Source organism: Nerophis lumbriciformis, linkage group LG11 (assembly GCF_033978685.3).
Source record: "Nerophis lumbriciformis linkage group LG11, RoL_Nlum_v2.1, whole genome shotgun sequence".
Taxonomy (NCBI): domain Eukaryota; kingdom Metazoa; phylum Chordata; class Actinopteri; order Syngnathiformes; family Syngnathidae; genus Nerophis; species Nerophis lumbriciformis.
Window position 1 is genome coordinate 2206410 of NC_084558.2, and position 24224 is coordinate 2230633.

A 24224-nucleotide genomic window follows, 5' to 3' on the forward strand; every position below is an offset into this window, starting at 1 on the left:
TTTCTTAAAGTGCAATTGCAAGAAATTTAGGGATTTCAACATCTACGGTCCATAATATCATCAAAAGGTTCAGATAATCTGGAGAAGTCATTCCACGTAGGCGGCATGGCCGGAAACCAACATTGAATGACCGTGACCTTCCATCCCTCAGACGGCACTGTATCAAAAACCGACATCAATCTCTAAAGGATATCACCACATGGGCTTAGGAACACTTCAGAAAACCACTGTCACTAAATACAGTTGGTCGCTACATCTGTAAGTGCAAGTCAAAGCTCTACTATGCCAAGCGAAAGCCATTTATCAACAACATCCAGAAATGCCGCCGGCTTCTCTGGGCCCGAGATCATCTAAGATGGACTGATGCAAAGTGGAAAAGTGTTCTGTGGTCTGACGAGTCCACATTTCAAATTGTTTTTGGAAATATTCGACATCGTGTCATCCAGACCAAAGGGGAAGCGAACCATCCAGACTGTTATCGACGCAAAGTTCAAAAGCCAGCATCTGTGATGGTATGGGGGTGGGTGGTATGCCCAAGACATGGGTAACTTACACATCTGTGAAGGCACCAATAATGCTGAAAGGTACATACAGGTTTTGGAACAACATATGCTGCCATCTAAGCGCCGTCTTTTTCATGGACGCCCCTGCTTATTTCAGCAAGACAATGCCAAGCCACATTCAGCACGTTACAACAGCGTGGCTTGATCAAGCTCCTTCAATGATTTGCCTTTTTTGCCTTTTTTTTTAAATCACAATACAGGAAAATGAAATTAAAAAACATATTTTTAATCAACAAACTTATTTGTGAACAATATTGGTCAATTCTGGTCGGGATATCAAAATAGCTGATATCAACGTGTAAATATTTTTGAATGGCGTTTTGAGTTTAGAAAGCATACAAATAACTATGGTAAATTAAACAAAACTGAAGTCAAATTTGTACTGAAAATGTTGGCATTGGCTCTATGTCACTTACTAAATGCAGTACCGATATAATACTTATGAATTGAACTGTTTCAAGCTCCTTGAATGATTTGCCTTTTTTGCCTTTTTTAAATCACAATACAGGAAAATTAAATGAAAAAAAAATATTGTTAATCAACAAACTTATCTGTCAACAATTCAGCAATGTATAAATTCGACAATATAAGTTTCAATATCAATAAAATACATTTTACATACTGTTGTTTGAGCAAAATAATGTTGATAGTGCAACATAACAAAGAAAATCGAAATATAAACAAATTAAATTTAAATTTTTTTTACAATATACACAGAATAAACGGCAAATCATTGCGCTCATCACGCCAGTGCAATACTGCTGCATCCCTTGGTATCGGCGCAAGCGACATTTGGATGATTGTTCTCGGCCTCAGCTGAGGTAATCATCCTCGTTACAAACCGGAAGTCCCTTAATGAGGAACTGAAGCGACAGAAGCGAACATCTGTCGTCGACAAAGAGTAAGTTTTTGCCAAGATGGATCCAGCCAGGATCGAGGGTACGCTGTGGAATGTTTTGGTAAGACGCAATTGTGATTATTTGTGTTGGTCTATGCTTGTAAATGATTACGTCGTGCTAAAAGTCGATTCAAGTAAAGACACATTTCCTCGAGCGTGATGACGTATGAGACGTGTGTGTCGGTGCCTCGTGAGTGATGCTTGTTAAAGCTGACAGACAAAACTTCCAATACTTCTGTATTACATTTTATATTTTATTTTGTGTTTAATATCCCATTGTTTTGAACATGTAAAATAATATATGCTGTGTTATAAATATAACACTTCTCAACTTAAATAAGTCAATGTCCAATATGTGCGGCAAACACGTGTCGGTTCTGAAATATGGGACTTTTCCCACAAGACCAAAGGTGAGGTCATTGCCAGAAATGACAATATGTAATTCAATCAATCAATCAATCTTTATTTATATAGCCCTAAATCACAAGTGTCTCAAAGGGCTGCACAAGCCACAACGACATCCTCGGTACAAAGCCCACATACGGGCAAGGAAAAACTCACCCCAGTGGGACGTCGATGTGAATGACTATGAGAAACCTTGGAGAGGACCGCATATGTGGGTAACCCCCCCCCCCTCTAGGGGAGACCGAAAGCAATGGATGTCGAGTGGGTCTGACATAATATTGTGAGAGTCCAGTCCATAGTGGATCCAACATAATAGTAAGAGTCCAGTCCATAGTGGGGCCAGCAGGACACCATCCCGAGCGGAGACGGGTCAGCAGCGCAGAGATGTTCCCAGCCGATGCACAGGCGAGCGGTCCACCCCGGGTCCCGACTCTGGACAGCCAGCACTTCATCCATGGCCACCGGACCTGTGCCCCCCCCCCCCTCAAGGAAAAGGGGAGGAGAAAAGAAAAGAAACGGCAGATCAACTGGTCTAACAGGGGGGCTATTTAAAGGCTAGAGTATACAAATGAGTTTTAAGATGGGACTTAAATGCTTCTACTGAGGTAGCATCTCTAATTGTTACCGGGAGGGCATTCCATAGTACTGGAGCCCCAATAGAAAACGCTCTATAGCCCGCAGACTTTTTTTGGGCTCTGGGAATCACTAATAAGCCAGAGTTCTTTGAACGCAGATTTCTTGCCGGGACATATGGTACAATGCAATCGACAAGATAGGACGGAGCTAGACCGTGTAGTATTTTATACGTAAGTAGTAAAACCTTAAAGTCACTTCTTAAGTGCACAGGAAGCCAGTGCAGGTGAGCCAGTATAGGCGTAATATGATCAAACTTTCTTGTTCTTGTCAAAAGTCTAGCAGCCGCATTTTGTACCAACTGTAATTTTTTAATGCTAGACATAGGGAGACCCGAAAATAATACGTTACAGTAGTCGAGACGAGACGTAACGAACGCATGAATAATGATCTCAGCGTCGCTAGTGGATAAAATAGAACGGATTTTAGCGATATTACGGAGATGAAAGAAGGCCGTTTTAGTAACACTCTTAATGTGTGATTCAAAGGAGAGAGTTGGGTGGAAGATAATACCCAGATTCTTTACTGATTCGCCTTGTGTAATTGTTTGGTTGTCAAATGTTAAGGTGGTATTATTAAATAAATGTCGGTGTTTAGCAGGACCGATAATCAGCATTTCCGTTTTCTTGGCGTTGAGTTGCAAGAAGTTAGCGGACATCCATTGTTTAATTTCATTAAGACACGCCTCCAGCTGACTACAATCCAGCGTGTTGGTCAGCTTTAGGGGCATGTAGAGTTGGGTGTCATCAGCATAACAATGAAAGCTAACACCGTATTTGCGTATGATGTCGCCTAGCGGCAACATGTAAATACTAAAGAGTGCAGGGCCAAGAACCGAACCCTGAGGAACTCCGCACGTTACCTTAACATAGTCCGAGGTCACATTATTATGGGAGACGCATAGCATCCTGTCAGTAAGATAAGAGTTAAACCACGACAAAGCTAAGTCTGACATACCAATACGTGTTTTGATACGCTCTAATAAAATATTATGATCGACGGTATCGAAAGCAGCGCTAAGATCAAGAAGCAGCAACATAGATTGCTTCTTGGGACTTCATGGAAAGATTGTCCAATCAGATTGCTCCCGTTGTTAAATGGTTGAATGATGTATAGCGCATTTCTACCTTCAAGGTACTCAAAGCGCTTTGACACTATTTCCACATTCACCCATTCACACACTGATGGCGGGAGCTGCCATGCAAGGCCCTAACCACGACCCATCAGGAGCAAGGGTGAAGAATCTTGCTCAAGGACACAACGGACGTGACGAGGTTGGTAGAAGGTGGGGATTGAACCCGGAACCCTCAGGTTGCTGGAACGGCCACTTTCCCAACCGCGCCACACCGTCCCCTAAGACGAAACTTTCTTTTGTAAGACCCATCCATCAATCTGTTTTTTTTTTCGATTGACCCCCTCAGAGTCACCCATTTTAGTAAAAATATTTTCATGAGTGGAGTTTGCATGTTCTCCCCGTGACTGCATGGGTTCCCTCCGGGTACTCCGGCTTCCTCCCACCTCCCAAAAAAAACATGCCCCTGGGGATAGATTGATTGGCAACACTAAATTGGCCCTAGTGTAGGGCTGGGCGATATATTGAATATACTCGATCTATCACGGGTTTGTCTCTGTGCGATATAGAAAATGACTATCGTGATATTGGAGTATACGTTCTCACGCAGTTGATTTTAGCTACGGGCATTACACTGCAGGCTCTTTTCACTCTTTCTTGTCTCTGCTTCTCACAGAGGAATAAAACAAGCGCACCTTCTTACATCACATATACGCCCTCGCGGAGCAGAGAGGTAGCGGCATGGGTAACGTTAGCTGTGGTTTGAGTGGTAATACGAGAGAAAGAATGTGCGAATCTGGTAACAAATGAAGGAAGAATTAATTCCCAAGAAAAACAGCACGGGGTCCATCGGCTGTGGTTTGGCTTCAAGCGGGAATATGTCGAACAGACAACCGTAATATGTCAAGTGTGGGGCAAAAGTGTTGCTACAAAAAGTAGCAGTACTGCTAATGTGTAGCATCATTTAAAAAGTCACCCGCTAGAGAATGAAGAGTGCTTGAAACTCTGCATGTCAACATCTCCGTTCGGTGCCACACCAACAAAATGCCGAGGCAACCATTTCCACATCAACACCGTATGAAAAGAATAGTCAACAACAGAAGGAGATAACGTCCGCAGGAACCTACCACATAGCGAAGGACATACACTATTTGATTTCCTATTATGCAGCTCATTTTTATTTGACGGTTATTGAAATATCTTGTGTGACATCATTCACAAAAGTGCACTTTATGTGTTTTAAACTATTGTAGTGGCGTTCTGTACAAAAAGTGCATTTTAATTTAGTGTTGTTTTGACACGTCATCTTAGTGACATCATGCACAAAAGTGCACTAATAGTTGTAAAATTGTTTTAAAATGTCTCTCACAATCTTGCACTTTCTGTTTTGAAATGACATGAATGTTTGTGCCACTGCTTAATAACTGTTGAATAAATACACTTTTGCTAAATTGACTTAGTTGTGATTTCCCTCTCTGCATGAAAGTTTCAAATTAGCATATATTAATGCAGTATGAAGAAGAATGTTTGAATGTAGACACATAGAATCATCATACTGCTGTGATTATATGCATCAAGTGTTCATTCAAGGCTAAGACAAAATATCGACATACAGGTAAAAGCCAGTAAATTTGAATATTTTGAAAAACTTGATTTATTTCAGTAATTGCATTCAAAAGGTGTAACTTGTACATTATATTTATTCATTGCACACAGACTGATGCATTCAAATGTTTATTTCATTTAATTTTGATGATTTGAAGTGGCAACAAATGAAAATCCAAAATTCCGTGTGTCACAAAATTAGAATATTACTTAAGGCTAATACAAAAAAGGGATTTTTAGAAATGTTGGCCAACTGAAAAGTATGAAAATGAAAAATATGAGCATGTACAATACTCAATACTTGGTTGGAGCTCCTTTTGCCTCAATTACTGCGTTAATGCGGCGTGGCATGGAGTCGATGAGTTTCTGGCACTGCTCAGGTGTTATGAGAGCCCAGGTTGCTCTGATAGTGGCCTTCAACTCTTCTGCGTTTTTGGGTCTGGCATTCTGCATCTTCCTTTTCACAATACCCCACAGATTTTCTATGGGGCTAAGGTCAGGGGAGTTGGCGGGCCAATTTAGAACAGAAATACCATGGTCCGTAAACCAGGCACGGGTAGATTTTGCACTGTGTGCAGGCGCCAAGTCCTGTTGGAACTTGAAATCTCCATCTCCATAGAGCAGGTCAGCAGCAGGAAGCATGAAGTGCTCTAAAACTTGCTGGTAGACGGCTGCGTTGAGCCTGGATCTCAGGAAACAGAGTGGACCGACACCAGCAGATGACATGGCACCCCAAACGATCACCCAACCATGCAAATTTTGCATTTCCTTTGGAAATCGAGGTCCCAGAGTCTGGAGGAAGACAGGAGAGGCACAGGATCCACGTTGCCTGAAGTCTAGTGTAAAGTTTCCACCATCAGTGATGGTTTGGGGTGCCATGTCATCTGCTGGTGTCGGTCCACTCTGTCGGGGACACCTCTGAAGGCTGCAGAAGCAAGGTAGCCAAAACTTGTCAGGTAGAAAACGTTACCTTACTAGCCTATATAAATCCATCCATCCATTTTCTACCGCTTATTCCCTTCGGGGGCGCTGGAGCCTATCTCAGCTACAATCAAGCGGAAGGCGGGGTACACCCTGGACAAGTCGCCACCTCATCGCAGGGCCAACACAGATAGACAGACAACATTCACACACTAGGGACCATTTAGTGTTGCCAATCAACCTATGCCCCGGTGCATGTTTTTGGAGGTGGGAGGAAGCCGGAGTACCCGGAGGGAACCCACGCAGTCACGGGGAGAACATGCAAACTCCACACAGAAAGATCCCGAGGCCGGGATTGAACTCACGACTACTCAGGACCTTCGTATTGTGAGGCAGACGCACTAACCCAGTGGTTTTCAACCACTGTGCCGCGGGAGATACAGTCTGGTGTGCCGTGGGAGATAATCTAATTTCACATATTTGGGTTAAAAACATTTTTGCAAACCAGTAATTATAGTCTGCAAATGATGTGTTGTTGTTGTTGTTGAGTGTCTGTGCTGTCTAGAGCTCGGCAGAGTAACCGTGTAACACTCTTCCATATCAGTAGGTGGCAGCCGGTAACTAATTGCTTTGTAAATGCAGGTAAAAAGGTGTCTTATGCTTAAACCAAAAATAAACAAAAGGCAAATGCCCTTAAGAAAAGGCATTGAAGCTTAGGGAAGGCTACGCAGAACGAAGCTAAAACTGAACTGGCTACAAAGTACGGTAAACAAAAACAGAATGCTGGACGACAACAAAAACTTACTGTGGAGCAAAGACGGCGTCCACAATGTACATTCAAACATGACATGAGAATCAACAATGTCCCCACAAAGAAGAATAAAAACAACTGAAATATTCTTGATTGCTAAAACAAAGTAGATGCGGGAAATATCGCTCAAAGGAAGACATGAAACTGCTACAGGAAAATACCAAAAAAAGAGAAAAAGCCACCAAAATAGGAGCACAAGACCAGAACTAAAACACTACACACAGGAAAACAGCAAAAAAAAACTCCAAATAAGTCACGGCGTGATGTGACAGGTGGTGACAGTACACCTACTTTGAGACAAGAGCTATAGTGATGCATGCTTGGTTATGGTTAAAAGGCATATCCAACAATTGCGACAATGACTTTTAACTCAACTAAATGTATGATTTCTGCTGGTGGTGTGCCTCCGGATTTTTTGAATGCAAAAAATGTGCCTTGGCTCAAAAAAGGTTGAAAAACACTGCACTAACCCCTCTTCCACCGTGCTGCCCCCTATATAAATCAACCATTTATAAATACACATCAGTATGCTAAATGAACCTCTTCAACATAACTTTATTTTGTACATAAATAGGCCGCACAAGTTTATAGGCCGCAGGTGTACACATTGAAACAATTATTTACACAAGCGGTAAGACAGTACAGTAGCCTACAGGAGAGTTCATTGAGTGCGGTCTTTGTCCTTGTCCTCAGGCACGTGGCGGTACAGCCTTTTAGGGCATGTTCATGGTGGTGAATTTCCGTTAGGGCTGTTTGATGGCGGGGTCAATCGCCTTCGGATTTAGGGCTGCGTTTTGTGTATTTTGTCGTGTCTTATCCATGATGAGGGGGAATCCATAATGCACCATTATTATGGCTGACTGAATGATTGTGTGTGTTTTTGGTTTAATGTGAACAATATCATTGGTCCACCGTGGCCAATTTGGCATTTTTATTAGTCTTATTAGTCTGATGTGATGAGGCTAAATTTATTTGCTTGTGAACCCGGTTAGCTTCAGCATTTTATAAAGCGCAGAAAAAGTAGCGACTTATGGTCTGGAAATGACAATATATCCCAATTTTGACTGAGGTTGTGGTGTGGTACGTTACATGTTCTTGATGTTTCCCAGCTCTTGGTTGTGTTTTTTGCCTTTTGGGGTTCTGGTCTACGCAACAAGGTGTGGCACTTTTGTGACTTCTGCGGTACTTTTTGGTGCTTGTTTTTGTGAACTTTTGAATCTGCCTCTGGGGAACCCTTTGTCCATGACCATGTTTGCACCGTAGACCAGCTGCTGGCTCTCTGCCACTCCGCAGTCCATTTGGAGAGGCCATAGGGGATGCAGAGGAAGAGACGGGGCTGAATAAGCATGTTTCGGACACCCCGGTCTCATTGGACGGATTTTCGCTCATCCGTGCGGACCGGACATTGGCCGAGAGCTAGTGGGCCGCCTAAGATGGAGTCAACTCTCTTGGTTGCTTTTTTGGGTCTGTTCCTGTCTCTGGCAGTGCTGCCTGTCCACCCCAGCAGACAATGGCGTGGAACACCACAGAGGCCACCACTATATGGTGTTTTTGTTTTGTTGTTTGTCTATGAATGGTGCAATCGTATGTGCGCAATATGTATTATTTATTGCTAATTTTTTGGTTTTTCGTTGTTTTACTTTTGTAGCTGTATGTAGAAATGGCACCACTGAAGTGGCAGCTGGTTGCAACAGTTATGTGCATCTTTTTTATGTCCTTTGTCTTCATTGATGTCTCATGATGTCTTGTTTTCACCTTATTTTTTGTGGACTTATTGTATCTGCACTGCAACTACATGATTTCACCTTTGTGGGATAACTAAAGTCTATCCTATCCTTATACCAGTTAACGTTGCTTATCGGTCCAGGCATTCCAAAGAGACAAGAGTAGATAGATTTACCCCAAATAAAATGTGCATGTATAATTAGTCCAGTTTTTGTCCAAAAAATAAATGTGCTTTTGGTACAGGGGTGTTTCCTACAACCAAGTACAACTTGTCATTTTGATGATTATTGTTTGACTCCAACTATGTTTTTTTGCTGAACAGTCAGAGGTCAGGTCTTCTGGAATATTTCACTAGCATTTATTATAACAAGTCACAGGTAAATGTTACAGCATTGGTCTCACTCCTGCAGAAGTGTTAACTGCGTATGTAAGTGGGTGCTTCCACAAGCAAGTCACTGCCAAAAGTGAGCCTCAATCAAGAATTATTTACTTTTTTTTTCAAGTAAAAGAGCAGACAAGTACAGTTGATCAAAGGTTTCCTGAGGGTTGAGGCAATCCCAAGGAAAAAGAGGCAACAAGAGTTCACGAAGATGGGGGCCAGTCCAATGCTATCGATGAGTGTAATTTGTGTCAAAGGATGGAGGATGTGTAGCTAAAATAATTTAAATTTAAAAATAGTTACCGTATTTTTCGGACTATAAGTCGCAGTTTTTTTTCATAGTTTGGCCGGGCTCCAGTGCGACTTATATATGTTTTTTTCCTTCTTTATTATGCATTTTCGGCAGGTGCGACTTATACTCCGAAAAATACGGTATATCTGAATCTAGTTCTTCTATTCTAAGATGAGATAGGGTAGACTTTATTTATCCCACAAAATGGAAATGTGGTTGCAGTGCAGATTCAAAAAATCCACTTAAATAGGTGAAAACAAGAGAAACATTAAGGAACACAAAGGACATTAAAGCCATTAAGAGCACAGAGCTGATGCAAACACCTGCATTGTCAGTGGTGCCATTTATACATATAGCTACAAAAGTAAAACACAACAAAAAATGAGCAGAAAAAATAATACATATTGCGCACATATGAATGAACCATGCATAGACAAACAACAAAACAAGAACACCCATATACACCGCGGTGGCGTATGCGGAGATCCACGCCATCGTCCACTGAGGTGGAGGGCAGCACAGCTAGACAAGGGAACAGAACCAACAAAGTCCTTCTTAGGCTGTCTCCACGTGGACTCTGGTGTGGCAGTGAGCCAGCAGCTGGTCTCCGGTGCAACATGGCCATGCCCAAAAAGCTTCCTTGAGGCAGATCTAAACGTCCACAGAAAAGCACCAAAAAGCTATGCAGAAATCATGAAAGTGTTACCCCCTGTTGTGCAGTCCTGAAGAGGCCTGAACCAAAAGGCAAAAAAAGACAAGAAAACAAGAGGGAAACATCACAAACAAAAAGGAGGGCACAGAAGAGCACAGAGCTCCTGCAACTCAAGGTCATTATTTTTTGCCTTGCGTAAGTGATTAGAAACAACAAACATTTGCATCAATGTCTCCAAAACAATCGGTAGTATAGTATAATTACACAGCCAATCAATGTCATCAGCAGCATGTCATGTGTACTTGCTGCACATGCTGACCTATTTTGACGGTTGGCAAGCTAATGGTGCGCTGTACTTAATATTATGGCAAGATGAACCGGCAGAGGCACATCCTTAGATATGAATAGGTAGATGGTACACGCTCCTCTGAGCTTCGTGCTTACGGCGAGGCTAAGTTAGTGGGAACAGAAGTGGGTCCGTGGTTGTAGAAGGCACAGTATAGCGGTATAGCTCGGTTGGTAGAGCGGCCGTGCCAGCAACTTGAGGGTTGCAGGTTCGATCCCCGCTTCCGCCATCCTAGTCACTGCCGTTGTGTCCTTGGGCAAGACACTTTACCCACCTGCTCCCAGTGCCAACTTAGATATTGGGTTTCACTATGTAAAGCGCTTTGAGTCACTTGAGAAAAAGCGCTATATAAATGTAATTCACTTCACTTCACAGAACTGAAAAAAATGTCTGAAAGGATGTACATAGCCAGCAACCCCACACTGTACTGCGCAATTTTTATTTGTTTATTGAAAGTAGGCCATATCACTTTCTGTATTTTAAAATGATGAAATGCGACCCCAATAGGGACAAGCGGTAGAAAATGGATGGGATGGGATGACTACTGATTCTTTTAATATGCCATAAAACTTATTAGGATCTCAGGATTTGGACAAGTGTTATGCTCCGATAGTTTGTGTGTTTGCTCGGACATATTAGAAAATTGGGTGAACATTGGCAATTTTTACAGATTTTCAAATCCATTTTTAGTTTGCAAAAACAAAATATATATATTTTTAACCTGCTTAACGATTTACTGATCGACCTCATTAAAATGTGCTTTTTAACGACTCCCTGGTTGTTTGAAAACATCCTTCATCTCTACAGGTCACTGGTAAAAGTTGTTTGGCTTGTATGTAGAAATCTGTAGATCGTGAATATAAGACGACTTCTTCACTTTTTTTCCACGGGTAAAAAATACTGTCTTGTGTCAATACAGTTAATACAGTTTGTTAATCCTAAAAAATCTTAACAAATGAATGGTATTTTAATACAAATTTCAATACGTCTGACAAGAAACATTGTTTCTATCCCTCTGTGCGTCTTGTTTCTCAGTACTATATAACCGGAGCTGTGAACAGATTCCTCAGCTCAGAACCGCCCGACAATGATCTGCTACAAGACCCCACACTTGAAAGCAGTTCTGGTGGCGATGCTCACATGTTGCTCGATGTTAAGGAGCAGCCTATCTCATCTGAGCCTGACTGGAACATTGACTTAGATGCAGATGATGAAATCAACCAACTGGGCAAAACCACAAAAAGTACAGCCCCTAAGCAAGGCGAGGAAGGTGGAGAGGAAGGATACAAGACCACAGATGAGCCGCAAAAGGTGGATGATGACACAAGAAATAAACACTTTGATACAGATTCCTCAGTAAAGAAGGGGGAAGAAGCTGCGGTGAAATTCTGCAGGGTCGCTCAGTTAAGTTTTGAACAGAGGAATACCATGAGCTTCAAAGACAACAGCACTTGTTTGACATCTGATAAAGGAACCAGACTTGCTGCTCTTGAAGATCAGCTAGAGCCTGAAGGACCTAAGGCTGAGGATCACAAAGAGGACAACCAGCCAACAGATGAAAGAGTAGAGGAGGAAGACAACAGTATAGATGTTCAAACTCTGACGACCGAGAAACACACCTCTCCAACCACAGACAACCTAAAACATGGCGGCCAAATGTCAATAAAAGCAATACATTTAAATGAAGAATCAGTTATGAGTAAATCAAAGTGTTTCTTGGAAGAATTAGCTATGGCAGTACCAGTAAACTCTGAGGGGGAGACAGGATGGGACAAAAGTATGTCTTCAAGTGTATGCGATGATTGTGGAAGGTTACAGGAGCTAAATCCTCCAAATTGGGACGAAAGCCAAGCGCTACTTCCTGAAGACAACAATGGGCCGGGTGGAAATACAACACAAAGGTTCCTAGAAGTCGGGGATTCCAAGGAAACCCCAGACTTACCAGAAAAGGTGGAGAACAGAGAGCAAGAGAGCCTTCAAAACAGCAGCAGCATCGTCGGAACTAAACATGAAACTAAGACTGCTAATGCCAAATCGGTACTGCCGAGCTTGATGAGAATGAGACTCGATGCAAGTTATTTCCTTGCAGATGATGACGTAAAAGACCATCATAATGGGATTAAAGTGGTTGAACTAGAACAGGGTCAAGGGTTATTTGTCGCAACGGGAGATAACGAGATCAGAGGAAGAACAAAGGAGTCAATTAGATTGGGCCATGAGAAACTCCTTGAAGCTCAGGTAGAGCATGCACAGATGACTGAGGACATGGCTGGATCAGAGCTTGTAGAAGACACAGGACTCATCACAGAACAGGGCTATGAAAAGGAAGACAAAGTCACAAAATCTGAAATTGCTGACCGACTGGACAAAGATGCCCATGTAGTTCAGGTAGCTACATATTTTACTGAGGATACAGTCAGCCAACATCAAGATGTGCTTGACTTGTGGATACAGAACTCCTTCTCAAGAGACCCTAATCAGGACCAGATATCAGAGGAGAAACCTGAGGATGTCAGATGCATCTGGGACAAGCAAGTGGGCTACGATACAGAAAGCTTCACTGAGATATCATCATCATGGAACGCAGAGTTAGGGTTCTCGGATCAGTCCAATGACGAATGCGCTTGCATCGATGATGCAACAAATCCTCCTTTTGCTGCTGAGCCGGCCAAGGCTCGAGAGCTTCTTGATATGAATGCAACAGAGAGCCGTCAGTTGCATTCAGGGTTGCACAGAAGTGGCTCAGAAGCTTCATTGGAGGAGTTGGCAAGATATTCTCAACCCTTAAAGGCAAAGTTTACTGAATTTGAAGATCACATTCAGGTATGATTCCCTTCCTTTTAAATATGACTGTGAAATCAGACTAATCACTTTTGAATTTGCGTCACTGCAGGTGAGCGGCTTTGATTTGAACTTTGCCCCGCAAAAGTCAAGGATCGCCCTGAAAAACCCACATGTGAGACCGCCCAAAGATCCACGCTCCCTTCTCCAAAGGCCCTCAGTGGATCCTGTGTTCGCCCCACCACCAGCAACCAAGATCCCTGCAGGCGTGCAGGTCTTGGGAGGACTGGCATTTGGGATCAAACTGCCAGGTAATAAATACTCTGATACAATATCACAAAAGTGAGTACAACCCAGTTGTATTATATCTTCTCAAGGGGCAATACTATAAAAAGTACTTTTAGAGCAGAGGTTTTCTACAGGAGTTTTGTGACACAGGCACTGCAGGTTGGCCATGAAAGTTTTGGTTTTAATTATATACTATATTCCCCAGCCAATTTTCTATGTGTATTTAGATGTCTTGAAATACACATTGTAATGTAGTTCAGAACACACCGTATTCAATGTACGATACAAGTTTTAAAATAAAATTAATTCATATTTTTGTATCCAGGTTAGCATTTATCATTACCTGCTAGCGTTTAACACACCAGTTGTCAGCTAGCATTGAGCGTGCCTGCTGGCGATTAGCAACACACGCCACCAACTAGCGATTAGCGATGCTAATTGCCAGCCAGAAATTACCGCTCCAGTAGTTGTCTGCTAGCGATTAAAGGCGTTATACTGTATTTTTTATAATATCTCATGATTGAACAATAACATACCTGTTAGGACCAGTTTAGTTTAAAACACAATTTTATACAGAATATATAAGTCGGGGATCCCCGCTCAATTTCTCAATCAATTTGGGGGTCCTTGGCATGGAAAACGTTGAAGGCATCTGCTTTAGAGTAATAATTGTACAGCCGTACAGATTCACTATACACTGAAAATGCGTCAACACACAGCCATTACTTTCTAAATAGCTGGCAGTCCTAGCTAGTATCAAGATGCCTACAGTCAAACATGGTGGTGATAGCATTGTGGTTTGGAGTTGCATGAGTGCTGACGGCACTGTGGAGCCGTGGTTCCTTAAAGGGGAACTGCACTTTTTATGTTGCATATTGTTCACAATCATTATGAGAGACAAGAACACACTTTTCTTTTCTTTTTTTTTAGGATTCTAAAGATAAAATGCGATTGCAAAATGCGGCTAATAGGAGTCACCATTGTAGCCTTCAAAGCCCTCTAAAACCCTCCATCCACCTGTTATGTACACGCTACAAGTATATATTGTAGTAAAAGAGACGTTCATAACAATATGTAATATGTACAATATTTACCGTATTTTGATCATTTTAAGCATTGCTGGAACTTCTTTCCTCAGCACATTTATTTGCGTTTTCATAGCGGCGCACTTCCGGCAACAAATGTGTGTTCCTTCCTCCGGAAACAAACACGAGTGTTTTCTAATCATGGCAGACTTGGTAATAGACAACAAAGATAGCTTTTTTGGAAAAATGAGGATTCACAACTTACTTTTAGAACCTGAACATAAAGAGGATGAACTACTGGTTAGAGAAAGGAGCACAGAGAGAAGGTGAAACGTTGAAGCACACGGAAGCCGAGAGAGTGAGGTTCGTGTGACTTGACGCAGTAAATGTGGAACTTGCAGCCAAGCTATGCTGACAGAAATGGTGTGCTTACACAAACTAAACCAGAAAAAAAATGTCCCCGGCCAGCTGGACCAAACCGACAACTGTCCATCGGGTAGAACACTATAGTATTGATCATGATATATTACATATTATATATGTTATTACATACGCTGTCCAGTTAGCTGCGTACAAACAAAACATATGTGGGCTAATACTTTACAGATACTGTATTATGATAGTTCATGTTTTTCAGTCAGTACAGATTGGTGTTCTATCACATTGTGTTGTGCATTACAAACTCAAAAGCCATTCAGCTGCTGACGCAGTAGCTAGCTTACGGCTAATGCTATAGCATGCCGTCACAAGGCGATGTGTGACTATGCTAGAAAATGAGTTCTTTGGTGTTTGCTCTTACAAGAACAATGTTGCTGCAGCTTTGTTATTATAAAGGTTACAGAACGCAAATTAAGTATTGTTGGATGCCTTTTGAAAGCGGTTTAGAGGTAGAATGCATTGCTAGCCACCTACAACAAGCCAATTATTACAAATTAGAACGCAAAAAAAAAACCTTTGTCTTCCTGTCTCTCGTAAGGATTGTGGACGATGGACAAAATTCTGGAAATCTATCACATCCACATTTTGGCCAATCAAATATGTTCCTGAGCTGCGTTCAAATGCGCACATCAACTGTCGAACTACTCGAAATACATTTTTGTTTTTGTTTCTTGCGTAAGCAAATTATGGTCAGCAACGTGTAATTGCTCAAACTATACAACTCTCATGCTTACACGCATCTAAGGTTCCAGTGGTGCGCCGTCAAGGCCTTCTTTGCTGGCCTAACATGACCAGAAATCATGATAACAGTCATTTTTAATTGACTTTCTCTAAATATCTAAAAGTATTCATATTCTCTTCATGTCATATTATGCTCCTTCCAATGCTGTTGTTTTTAGGTTAAGCTTTGTGTCCAATCAGAATTCAGCTAGCTTATGTTGCCATGCTGTACGAAATCTGTCTGCCCGGAGCCTTCAGAATCAACAATACATTGTAAGTGAACGGACACACAGAGTTGATGGACAATTGCAATAGCCAATCAGATCACGAGTTGTTGTCAGTAAGGCTTTCTAGCTGGCCTAACGCTGTGAATGGATACTCACTTGGGAGTCTCAAGTGAGTATCCAATCACAAGTTGCGAAAACAGGAAGTGGCACCAGAACCATACGAGCAATAGAAAGCCACATAAAACTCACCGGTACAATAACCACGAAGATAAAGTGTTTGTCTTACACCTAGTAAGCCGCTGTGGGCAGACGAAGCCAAGCAATGCAGGTTTAAAGTTATGATGTGGGATTTGAACTGAGGATGTGGTTGTGGCTTATGCAGCCCTTTGAGACATTTGTAATTAGACTAGATTTAGACTTAGACTTCCTTTTTATTGTCATTCAAATTTGAACTTACAGTACAGATAAGAACGAAATTTCGTTACATTAGCTCATGGTAGTGCAGGATAAAAAAGCAATCAGGTGCATATATATTAAGGGCTATATGAATAAACTTTGATTGATTGACTGAAAAGGTCCACCAATAAATTATTGAAAACAAGAGGTAAACATTAGTTTAAGTTAAGTTCAAGTTAAAGTACCGGTACCAATGATTTTTACACACACACTAGGTGTGGCGAAATTATTCTCTGCATTTGACCCATCACCCTTGATCACCCCCTGGGAGGTGAGGGGAGCAGTGGGCAGCAGCGGTGGCCGCGCCCGGGAATCATTTTTGGTTATTTAACCCCCAATTCCAACCCGTAAAGCTGAGTGCCAAGCAGGGAGGTAATGGGTCCCATTTTTATAGTCTTTGGTATGACTCGGCCGGGGTTTGAACTCACTACCTACCGATCTCAGGGCGGACACTCTAACTACTGCGCGCTGCCGCGAAGGAAATACATTTTTGGCAAGCAATCACAACACCGGCGGCGGTGACATGGGGAAATGCCTGCCACTTTCACACAAATCAACCGACTACTGGCTTATACGGCGTCGGATGGGTTCTAGAAATTGTAAGTTCAAATATTGTATTTCTTTATTTCTTCATGTTTTTTTTTTTGACAGTACCACGTAAGATAATTAGACCCTTTTGTACACTGTTGAGGGGATTCAATGCGTGGTAGCGTGCAATTGTGTTTCTGTATAGTATCTCCAGCCGTGTCCATGTGGTGACATAAATTACCGTATTTTGAGAGGTGAAGTCGGACTAAGTAGGACATCACTGAAGGCCTCTGTGAGAAACGCACGGCCCGCCACTGTAAGGTTCGGGTCTATAGCAATCAGCCTTCCAGATAATGTAGTATACAATAATCCCTCACGTTTCATTCAGTCACTATTTTACTTTGATAATGCTAAAGATATTTTTTTATAAGGTTGTAAACGGGAAACACTGTTCTCTGGGACATGTCTTGTCCCTCTCGGGGGTGCTGGAAGGCTTTGGAGGATATTGTATGCTTTAGAAAAAAAAACTCTTAAAGTAGAATGTTGTAAAAGTTTTTTATGTTCTTGTTATGAAAGTATGAATTTATAAATAAGAATCCTAACCGTAATGGAAATTAATTGACCACAGTCAGGCCTGGAACCGACCGAACTAGACAAAGGAGGGATTGCTGTATGAACATTTACCAATGTGATGGGACCCCTACTTGTGTCCCAACACACCCACGTCCTCCCTTCCTTGCAACAAAAGTGAACGTTTACAATAGACAAGCACTTTTAAACCGTAAAACATAAACAGAGTGTCTGCAGACAGTGGGTAACAAGCGCCTTTGGAATTTTACATTTTTTTTATTGTATTCAATTGTTCTGGTGGGCACATTTCCAGAAAGCTAAGGACCAAGGATCTGGACTCCTCTTCAATATTATTCTTATTTTGAGAACCAGCGTCCTCTACGTGGACTTTTTTTTTTTTTGGTCTATTTCTTTTGTCAGTTACAAATGTTTGGAGGTCCACTGTTTAATGCAGAGGATGCTGACTCTGAGGATGGAGGGTAAAATGTCAATGCAAGGAAAGTTTTATTTCATCACTTGTCAAGTCATAAACTAAAACGAGCATTATGTTTACACTGCTCCAAGTTCAACGATCTGCTGTTTTAAAGACCTACTGCAAAAAATTCTAGTCAAAGACCATCTATTTATCAGCCCGGTGGCGTTTTTAAAAAAACTGTTTCTTCCAAGTTTTGAACTGAACGAAATAGCTGGTCTGGCCCGAACGTCGCCGGTTGAGGAGCCCTGATACAGTAACTGATTCAGAGAAAGGGTGTCTTCTTGTAAATTAGCTTTTGTTACTTTCCATAATAATAAAAGAAGTAAAACATACATTTGTTCTTCAAACTATACATACATTTGTGTGTAAATAAAGCATATTTTGTTAGATTTGTTAAAATCCTGTGTTTTTAGGGCTAAGGTTACAGGGAACATTTGAAACATTAATTTAAAGCTAATGCGATTTAAAAAAAAAAAAAGAAAAGAAAAAAAAAAGTTTTTAAATTGGCCCTTAAACTAATGCAATCTTTAAAATGAGTGAAATCATCCATCCATCCATCCATTTCCTACCGCTTGTCCCTTCCAAGGGAGCTTATCTCAGCTGCATTCGGGCGGAAGGCGGTGTACACCCTGGACAAGTCGCCACCTCATCGCAGGGCCATCAGTTTAGACATTTATGGCTGTGTTGACTCCGTATTTCCATACACTAAGTTATAACCAAGTTTCATTTTCATAGTAGAAGAAAAATAAAATGGTTCCTGAAATGTGCAGGGTTTGCTTACTTTAATGTATATTTGATATTATAATGACTATTTTAAAGCTAGTCTGCTGTACTAACACTTCTGTCACATATTGTTTATTTTCAGGTTTTCCTGCTCTAAAAAAGTTACCAAAGAAAGTAAGTGGTGAAGCCATAATAATCGCATTTGAAATTGTCTGTTTTTGAGATGAAAAAATGAATAAATATCCCCAGGAAGCAGAGTTAAAACCAGAGAACGGTGAAACGCCCAAACAAGAAGAGTTGCCGCAAAAACCTAAATGGATGCCAAGACAATCCGGGTAAAAGCAAACTATTAACTCTTGATTGTATCTTCTTTAAATGCTGTTTACATATATTTTATTCTCTTGTAGATTTGGAAATCCATTTATGTCAGAGCTGAAGACCAAATTGAAGAAATCCACCAAAAAATGAGAATGGTTGTACTGTGAATATCTTGAATATAATATGGAATAATACTTTACGATGTCGCTGTGTAGAAAGCGTGTTTACATTTTGTAATAAACTTAACTATAAATATGTTTTTACTGTCTTTTCAACTTTACAAGAACAAAATAGTTTAGTGCTTGTCTTTGCTGTAAATAAGGGTGCCAAATTTAATGAGTTGATTTAATAATAGTATTTAGTATTAAGCATCTAAAATCAAAGTATGTAAAATGACTAAAACGGGTTGCTTTAAAGTGACCGAAAGAAAACATCCCTCCCCCCATCCTATTGTGTTCCTATGCAGAAATGTCTCCTAGAGGCTATAAGGAGCATTGCCTTGACATCAAAGCACTACTTGGGACAGTTCGTACTATGAACCTCCAACTGTGACATCATAGGAGCATCATCCTTTTTCAGTACATGTATCTTCTCTTTCATCCTCCCCCACCAAAAAACAATACAACCCAAATCTAAGTTTAACAATATAAAGTTTACAAACAATTATAATTGTTCTCCTTAAGTTCAGCTGGGTTTTGCAAAAAAGCTTAAATATGTTGAAAAATGTCAGGATAACTGTTGTGGTTGCTATGGTGATTGGAGTGCTTATGATATCACAAAGACAAAAGGGTTCAAAGACAAGGGGGTTAGTTGGTTCAGTGTTCAGTGGCATTTGTCTTCAGACCCTCACAGACACAGCAAGACCAATTTGGTGAGTACCCAAATTATTTGATGAATAGTTGAGCGGGATGCCTATGTTTACTGTAGCATAACTTTTGAGCCAACTATGTTTATCACAGGTTCGTTCCACATTAAAAACATTGCCGCAGCCATCCAATGGATAGTGATGACCTGTCAGACCACCTCATCATCCTTTGCGATAATGAGATATTGGGTGATACCCCCAACTCCTCATCCTCCCCAAACCTCCCTTCACCTTGTGACCCCGAGAGCATCTACACTGAGCTTCGGACTGTGGAGGGTGAGGTGGATGGCTCGGGTGTCTGGTTCCCACTGGAAGTCCCGACTGCAATGATGGCTTCTCCCAGTTTGGAGCCATCATGCTGTGCTGGTTTCATGCCGCCCATGCCACCTTATAGCCATGGCTTGGTAAGTGGAGTAGGACCACATCAGCAGCAGCTTCACGAGACAATGTTTTGTCAGGCGCCTCCACATTGCCTTCCCTATGGCTGGTCTACCAGTAGCTACAATCCTCATTCCCACATGGTAAGTCAATTGGCTTCAAAGTTGTGTTCAAAATTGCATTGAAAAAAATAGCAGCTTTTAGAAGTGAATATTAGAATTGTGTGAGGTTGTATGTAGCAACACAGTTTAATTACACAATCTCCTTTTTATAGGATGAAGATGCAGCAATGATGATGCAACATGGTGGTGTCAACTTTGGACTAATGTATGTAAAAGAGGCACATATTTGCATGACTATGCTTTTACTTGATCAACCATTAAGTATGTTTACTTTTTTCAAGCCATTGCAGATGTATTAAAATAATGCAGATTAAATCTGCCTGGGGATTTATTTTAAACAGAATTCTTTAAATTGGCTAAAAATGGCAATGCCACACAGAAAAGTGATCATGACAAAAGTCTCACTGGAATTCATTGACAATGTATGGTTTTTTTTGGATCTTTTATGTTAAGATTTCAATTTGGACTGTCAGTTTTCAATATTTAATAACTTGTTATTAGATGTTGTTTTTTACCTTTTAAGGCAGGGGTGTCAAACTCATTTTAGATGAGAAAAATCTATTCCCAAGTGGGCCGGACTGGTAAAATCACGGCACGATAACTTAAAAATAAAGACAACTTCAGATTGTTTTCTTTGTTTAAAAATAGAACAAGCACATTCTGAAAATGTACAAATCAAATTTTTACACTTACATGTTGCGGTTATTAATAGTAGTCTATCTTTATTTGTCGTTATTTATACTTTCTGAATAAATTACGTGATAATGTTCATCTGTCAACTCATAGGTGTTAATTTTCAATCTATCTAGATAAAAAAATATCAAAATCAAATTACAGGTTATTTATGTAGTTTGCTCATTTTCCTTGACTCCAGGGTGTACGCCGCCTTCCGCCCGAATGCCGCTGAGATAGGCTCCAGTGACCCCGAAAGGGACAAAACGGTAGAAGATGGATGGATGGTGCACTAACGTGTTTGTTTTTGTTTGTTGCAAATAATTGTTATTGCGACATCTAGTGGACACATTTAGAACAGCAGTTTCTTTAATTCGAAAATTTCAGCTCATTCTTATACTTTGCTAACTCATCCTGCGAGCCCAATAAAACCTGTTCGCGGGCCGTACATTTGACACCCCTGTTTTAAGGCATGCAGCAAAGTATCTGAAAACTGTTCTGTTAGGGTGCCTCGCTTGTGAATTAGTGTGTCTACGGTTGTCCCTCGCCACATGGCGCTTTAAATACTGCATCTCCACATCACAGATTTAAAAACAATGATTAACTTACATATTCTAACATTTTTTGGGTCCTGAATTAAGCAGTTTCTAGCATAAACATTACTGAACTAAAATAATACTATTGTTTTTTTTTAAATACTTGCCAAGACCTAAATCCAAATTTCACATGTGAAAATGTGTTTGTATGACAAAGCTACTTGAAGTAATACTGGCCACTTGAGGGAACCAACAGTTCACAGCGTGCTGTTCAGTATTGTGGCCACTGGTTGTCTCAGTCTTAGTCACCTCTACTATATTGGATTAAAAGAGTGTAAATATCAATCAATCAATCAATCAATGTTTATTTATATAGCCCTAAATCACAAGTGTCTCAAAGGGCTGCACAAGCCACAACGACATCCTCGGTATAGCCCACATAAGGGCAAGGAAAAACTCACCCCAGTGGGACGTCGATGTGAATGACTATGAGAAACCTTGGAGAGGACCGCATATGTGGGTAACCCCCCCCCCCTCTAGGGAGACTGAATGCAATGGATGTCGAGTGGGTCTAACATAATATTGTGAGAGTCCAGTCCATAGTGGATCCAGCATAACAGTAAGAGTCCAGTCCATAGTGGATCTAACATAATAGTGAGAGTCCAGTCTATAGTGGATCTAACATAATATTGTGAGTCCAGTCCATAGTGGATCTAACATAAGGGTGAGAGTCCAGTCCATAGTGGATCCAGCATAACAGTAAGAGTCCAGTCCATAGTGGGGTCAGCAGGAAACCATCCCGAGCGGAGACGGGTCAGCAGCGCAGAGATGTTCCCAACCGATATACAGGCGAGCGGTCCACCCCGGGTCCCGACCCCGGACAGCCAGCACCCCATCCATGGCCACCGGATCTGTGTGTCTCCCCACAAGGGATAGGGGGGAGCAGAGGAGAAAAGAAAAGAAACGGCAGATCAACTGGTCTAAAAAAGGGGGGCTATTCAAAGGCTAGAGTATACAAATGAGTTTTGAGATGGGACTTAAATGTTTCTACTGAGGTAGCATCTCTAACTGTTACCGGGAGGGCATTCCAGAGTACTGGAGCCCGAATAGAAAACGCTCTATAGCCCGCAGACTTTTTTTGGGCTCTGGGAATCACTAATAAGCCGGAGTTCTTTGAACGCAGATTTCTTGCCGGGACATATGGTACAATACAATCGGCAAGATAGGCTGGAGCTAGACCGTGTAGTATTTTATACGTAAGTAGTAAAACCTTAAAGTCACATCTTAAGTGCACAGGAAGCCAGTGCAGGTGAGCCAGTATAGGCGTAATATGATCAAACTTTCTTGTTCTTGTCAAAAGTCTAGACCGAGACCCGAGAGGGCTCTCATAATATTGAAAAACAAATTTAGAAGTTTGGGAACAGTTTCTATGTTCTAGCTAAGAAGCTACTTGATTTATAATCATTTATTCTTACATAACAATGTATCTGTGTCATGTCGGGAACCAATTAAGGAAAAAGGGATGATTTAGAAGCGTTCTGCATATGTAAATATAAATGTTGTCTTATTTTTTCTAAATAGGAAGCGAAATGCTGCACAAAGAAATCCAACTCCTGCTTGCGTCCCTCTGCCCTCACCTAACACATCCACATTAGTGTATGTTCCTACTTCCATTTAAAAAGCAGCCTCCCCCCACCCAACCGATGGATTTAATCTGGGTTCTCGTCTCTTGTCTGATTCTGCAGGAAAAAAGAACATGACAGCCATCAGGATGAAAAAAGGTACATCAAGAAGCCGCTGAACGCCTTCATGCTATACCGGCAGGAGCAAAGGCCTAATGTTGTTGCTCAGCTCAACATTCGAAACAGCGCTGTAGTCAACAAAGTGGTCGGACAGATGGTGAGTGTGCATTTAGGGGAGTTTGTATCATCAAAAACTGGAGTGTGCGTTGTGCCCCTGCAGTGGAAGTCGCTGTCAAAAAGACAGCAGAGAAAATATTACGAGCTCGCTGAAGCTCAAAGATTGCTTCACGCCCAGCAGCACCCTGAGTGGTCCTGCACAGAAAACTATGTGAGTTTAAAGCCCGCGGCTCCTGATAACAGAGGACAACTCTTAAATGTGTGTGTGTGTGTGTGTGTGTGTGTGTGTGTGTGTGTGTGTGTGTGTGTGTGTGTGTGTGTGTGTGTGTGTGTGTGTGTGTGTGTGTGTTTTAGGGTAAAAAGCGGAAGAGACAAAGGAGCAAATGTAACACCAATGGTCAAGGTAAGACACGTCAGTATTGGAATTTGCTGGTTTTATTCTCAAGTGCTCCATTCTGCATTTCTATTTTCACTAACCTTTTTGTTGATGTTGCCAGGGGGAGAACTACTTTTCTCACATTAAATTGTCATTTCTGTTGCATCACCTGCACGTGACATCTGCAGTGGACACTTTTCAGGCTCAGATGCCAGACGCAACATCTGTCAATGCTGTGGATGACAGTAATCAGACATCGGCTCAGGCGCGCTGTGCCCAAAAGCAGCTGCGGATGATGCTGGAGTTGATGCTTTAATTTGACCGAACCTTTCCAAAGTTCAATAAATTGTAATGCCACATTTGAATTGTTTTGTTTTTTTAATGTTTTATGAATATATAGAGGGCGCTATTTTTCCAATGTATTTTACTCAGTATATCCCGCCCTCAGTCTAGGACAGTGGCTCTCAAAACGTTTTTCACCATGTTCCACCTCAGAAAAAAAAACCTTGGCTTTCCAAATATCATCATAATGACAAATGTTAAAAGTACAGTAGAGCAGTAGGCA

The 24224-nt window shown here is 41.3% G+C and overlaps 2 protein-coding genes across 4 annotated transcripts; both read left to right on the plus strand.

Moving 5' to 3' along the window:
- The first annotated feature begins 1371 nt into the window (after positions 1 to 1371).
- On the plus strand, positions 1372 to 19106 carry LOC133610964 (uncharacterized). Its single transcript, XM_061967768.1, has 6 exons — positions 1372 to 1522; positions 11338 to 13125; positions 13196 to 13394; positions 18676 to 18707; positions 18783 to 18868; positions 18941 to 19106. The coding sequence occupies exons 1-6, from the start codon at positions 1481 to 1483 to the stop codon at positions 18999 to 19001; spliced, it is 2208 nt and encodes a 735-aa protein (XP_061823752.1). The 5' UTR covers positions 1372 to 1480; the 3' UTR covers positions 19002 to 19106.
- Positions 19107 to 19603: 497 nt separating this feature from the next.
- LOC133610965 (uncharacterized) lies at positions 19604 to 24024 on the plus strand. Of its 3 annotated transcripts, none has more exons than XM_061967770.1 (8): positions 19604 to 19722; positions 19811 to 20237; positions 20369 to 20421; positions 23006 to 23080; positions 23170 to 23323; positions 23387 to 23494; positions 23638 to 23686; positions 23781 to 24024. In XM_061967770.1, exons 2-8 carry the CDS (start codon positions 19848 to 19850, stop codon positions 23804 to 23806), a joined length of 855 nt encoding a protein of 284 aa, XP_061823754.1. In that variant the 5' UTR covers positions 19604 to 19722; positions 19811 to 19847; the 3' UTR covers positions 23807 to 24024. The 3 variants fall into 3 exon arrangements, with proteins under 3 accessions (XP_061823754.1, XP_061823753.1, XP_061823755.1); XM_061967769.1 differs by having other exon boundaries at positions 23848 to 24024; XM_061967771.1 differs by lacking the exon at positions 23387 to 23494 and having other exon boundaries at positions 23848 to 24024.
- The last annotated feature ends 200 nt before the right edge of the window (positions 24025 to 24224 follow it).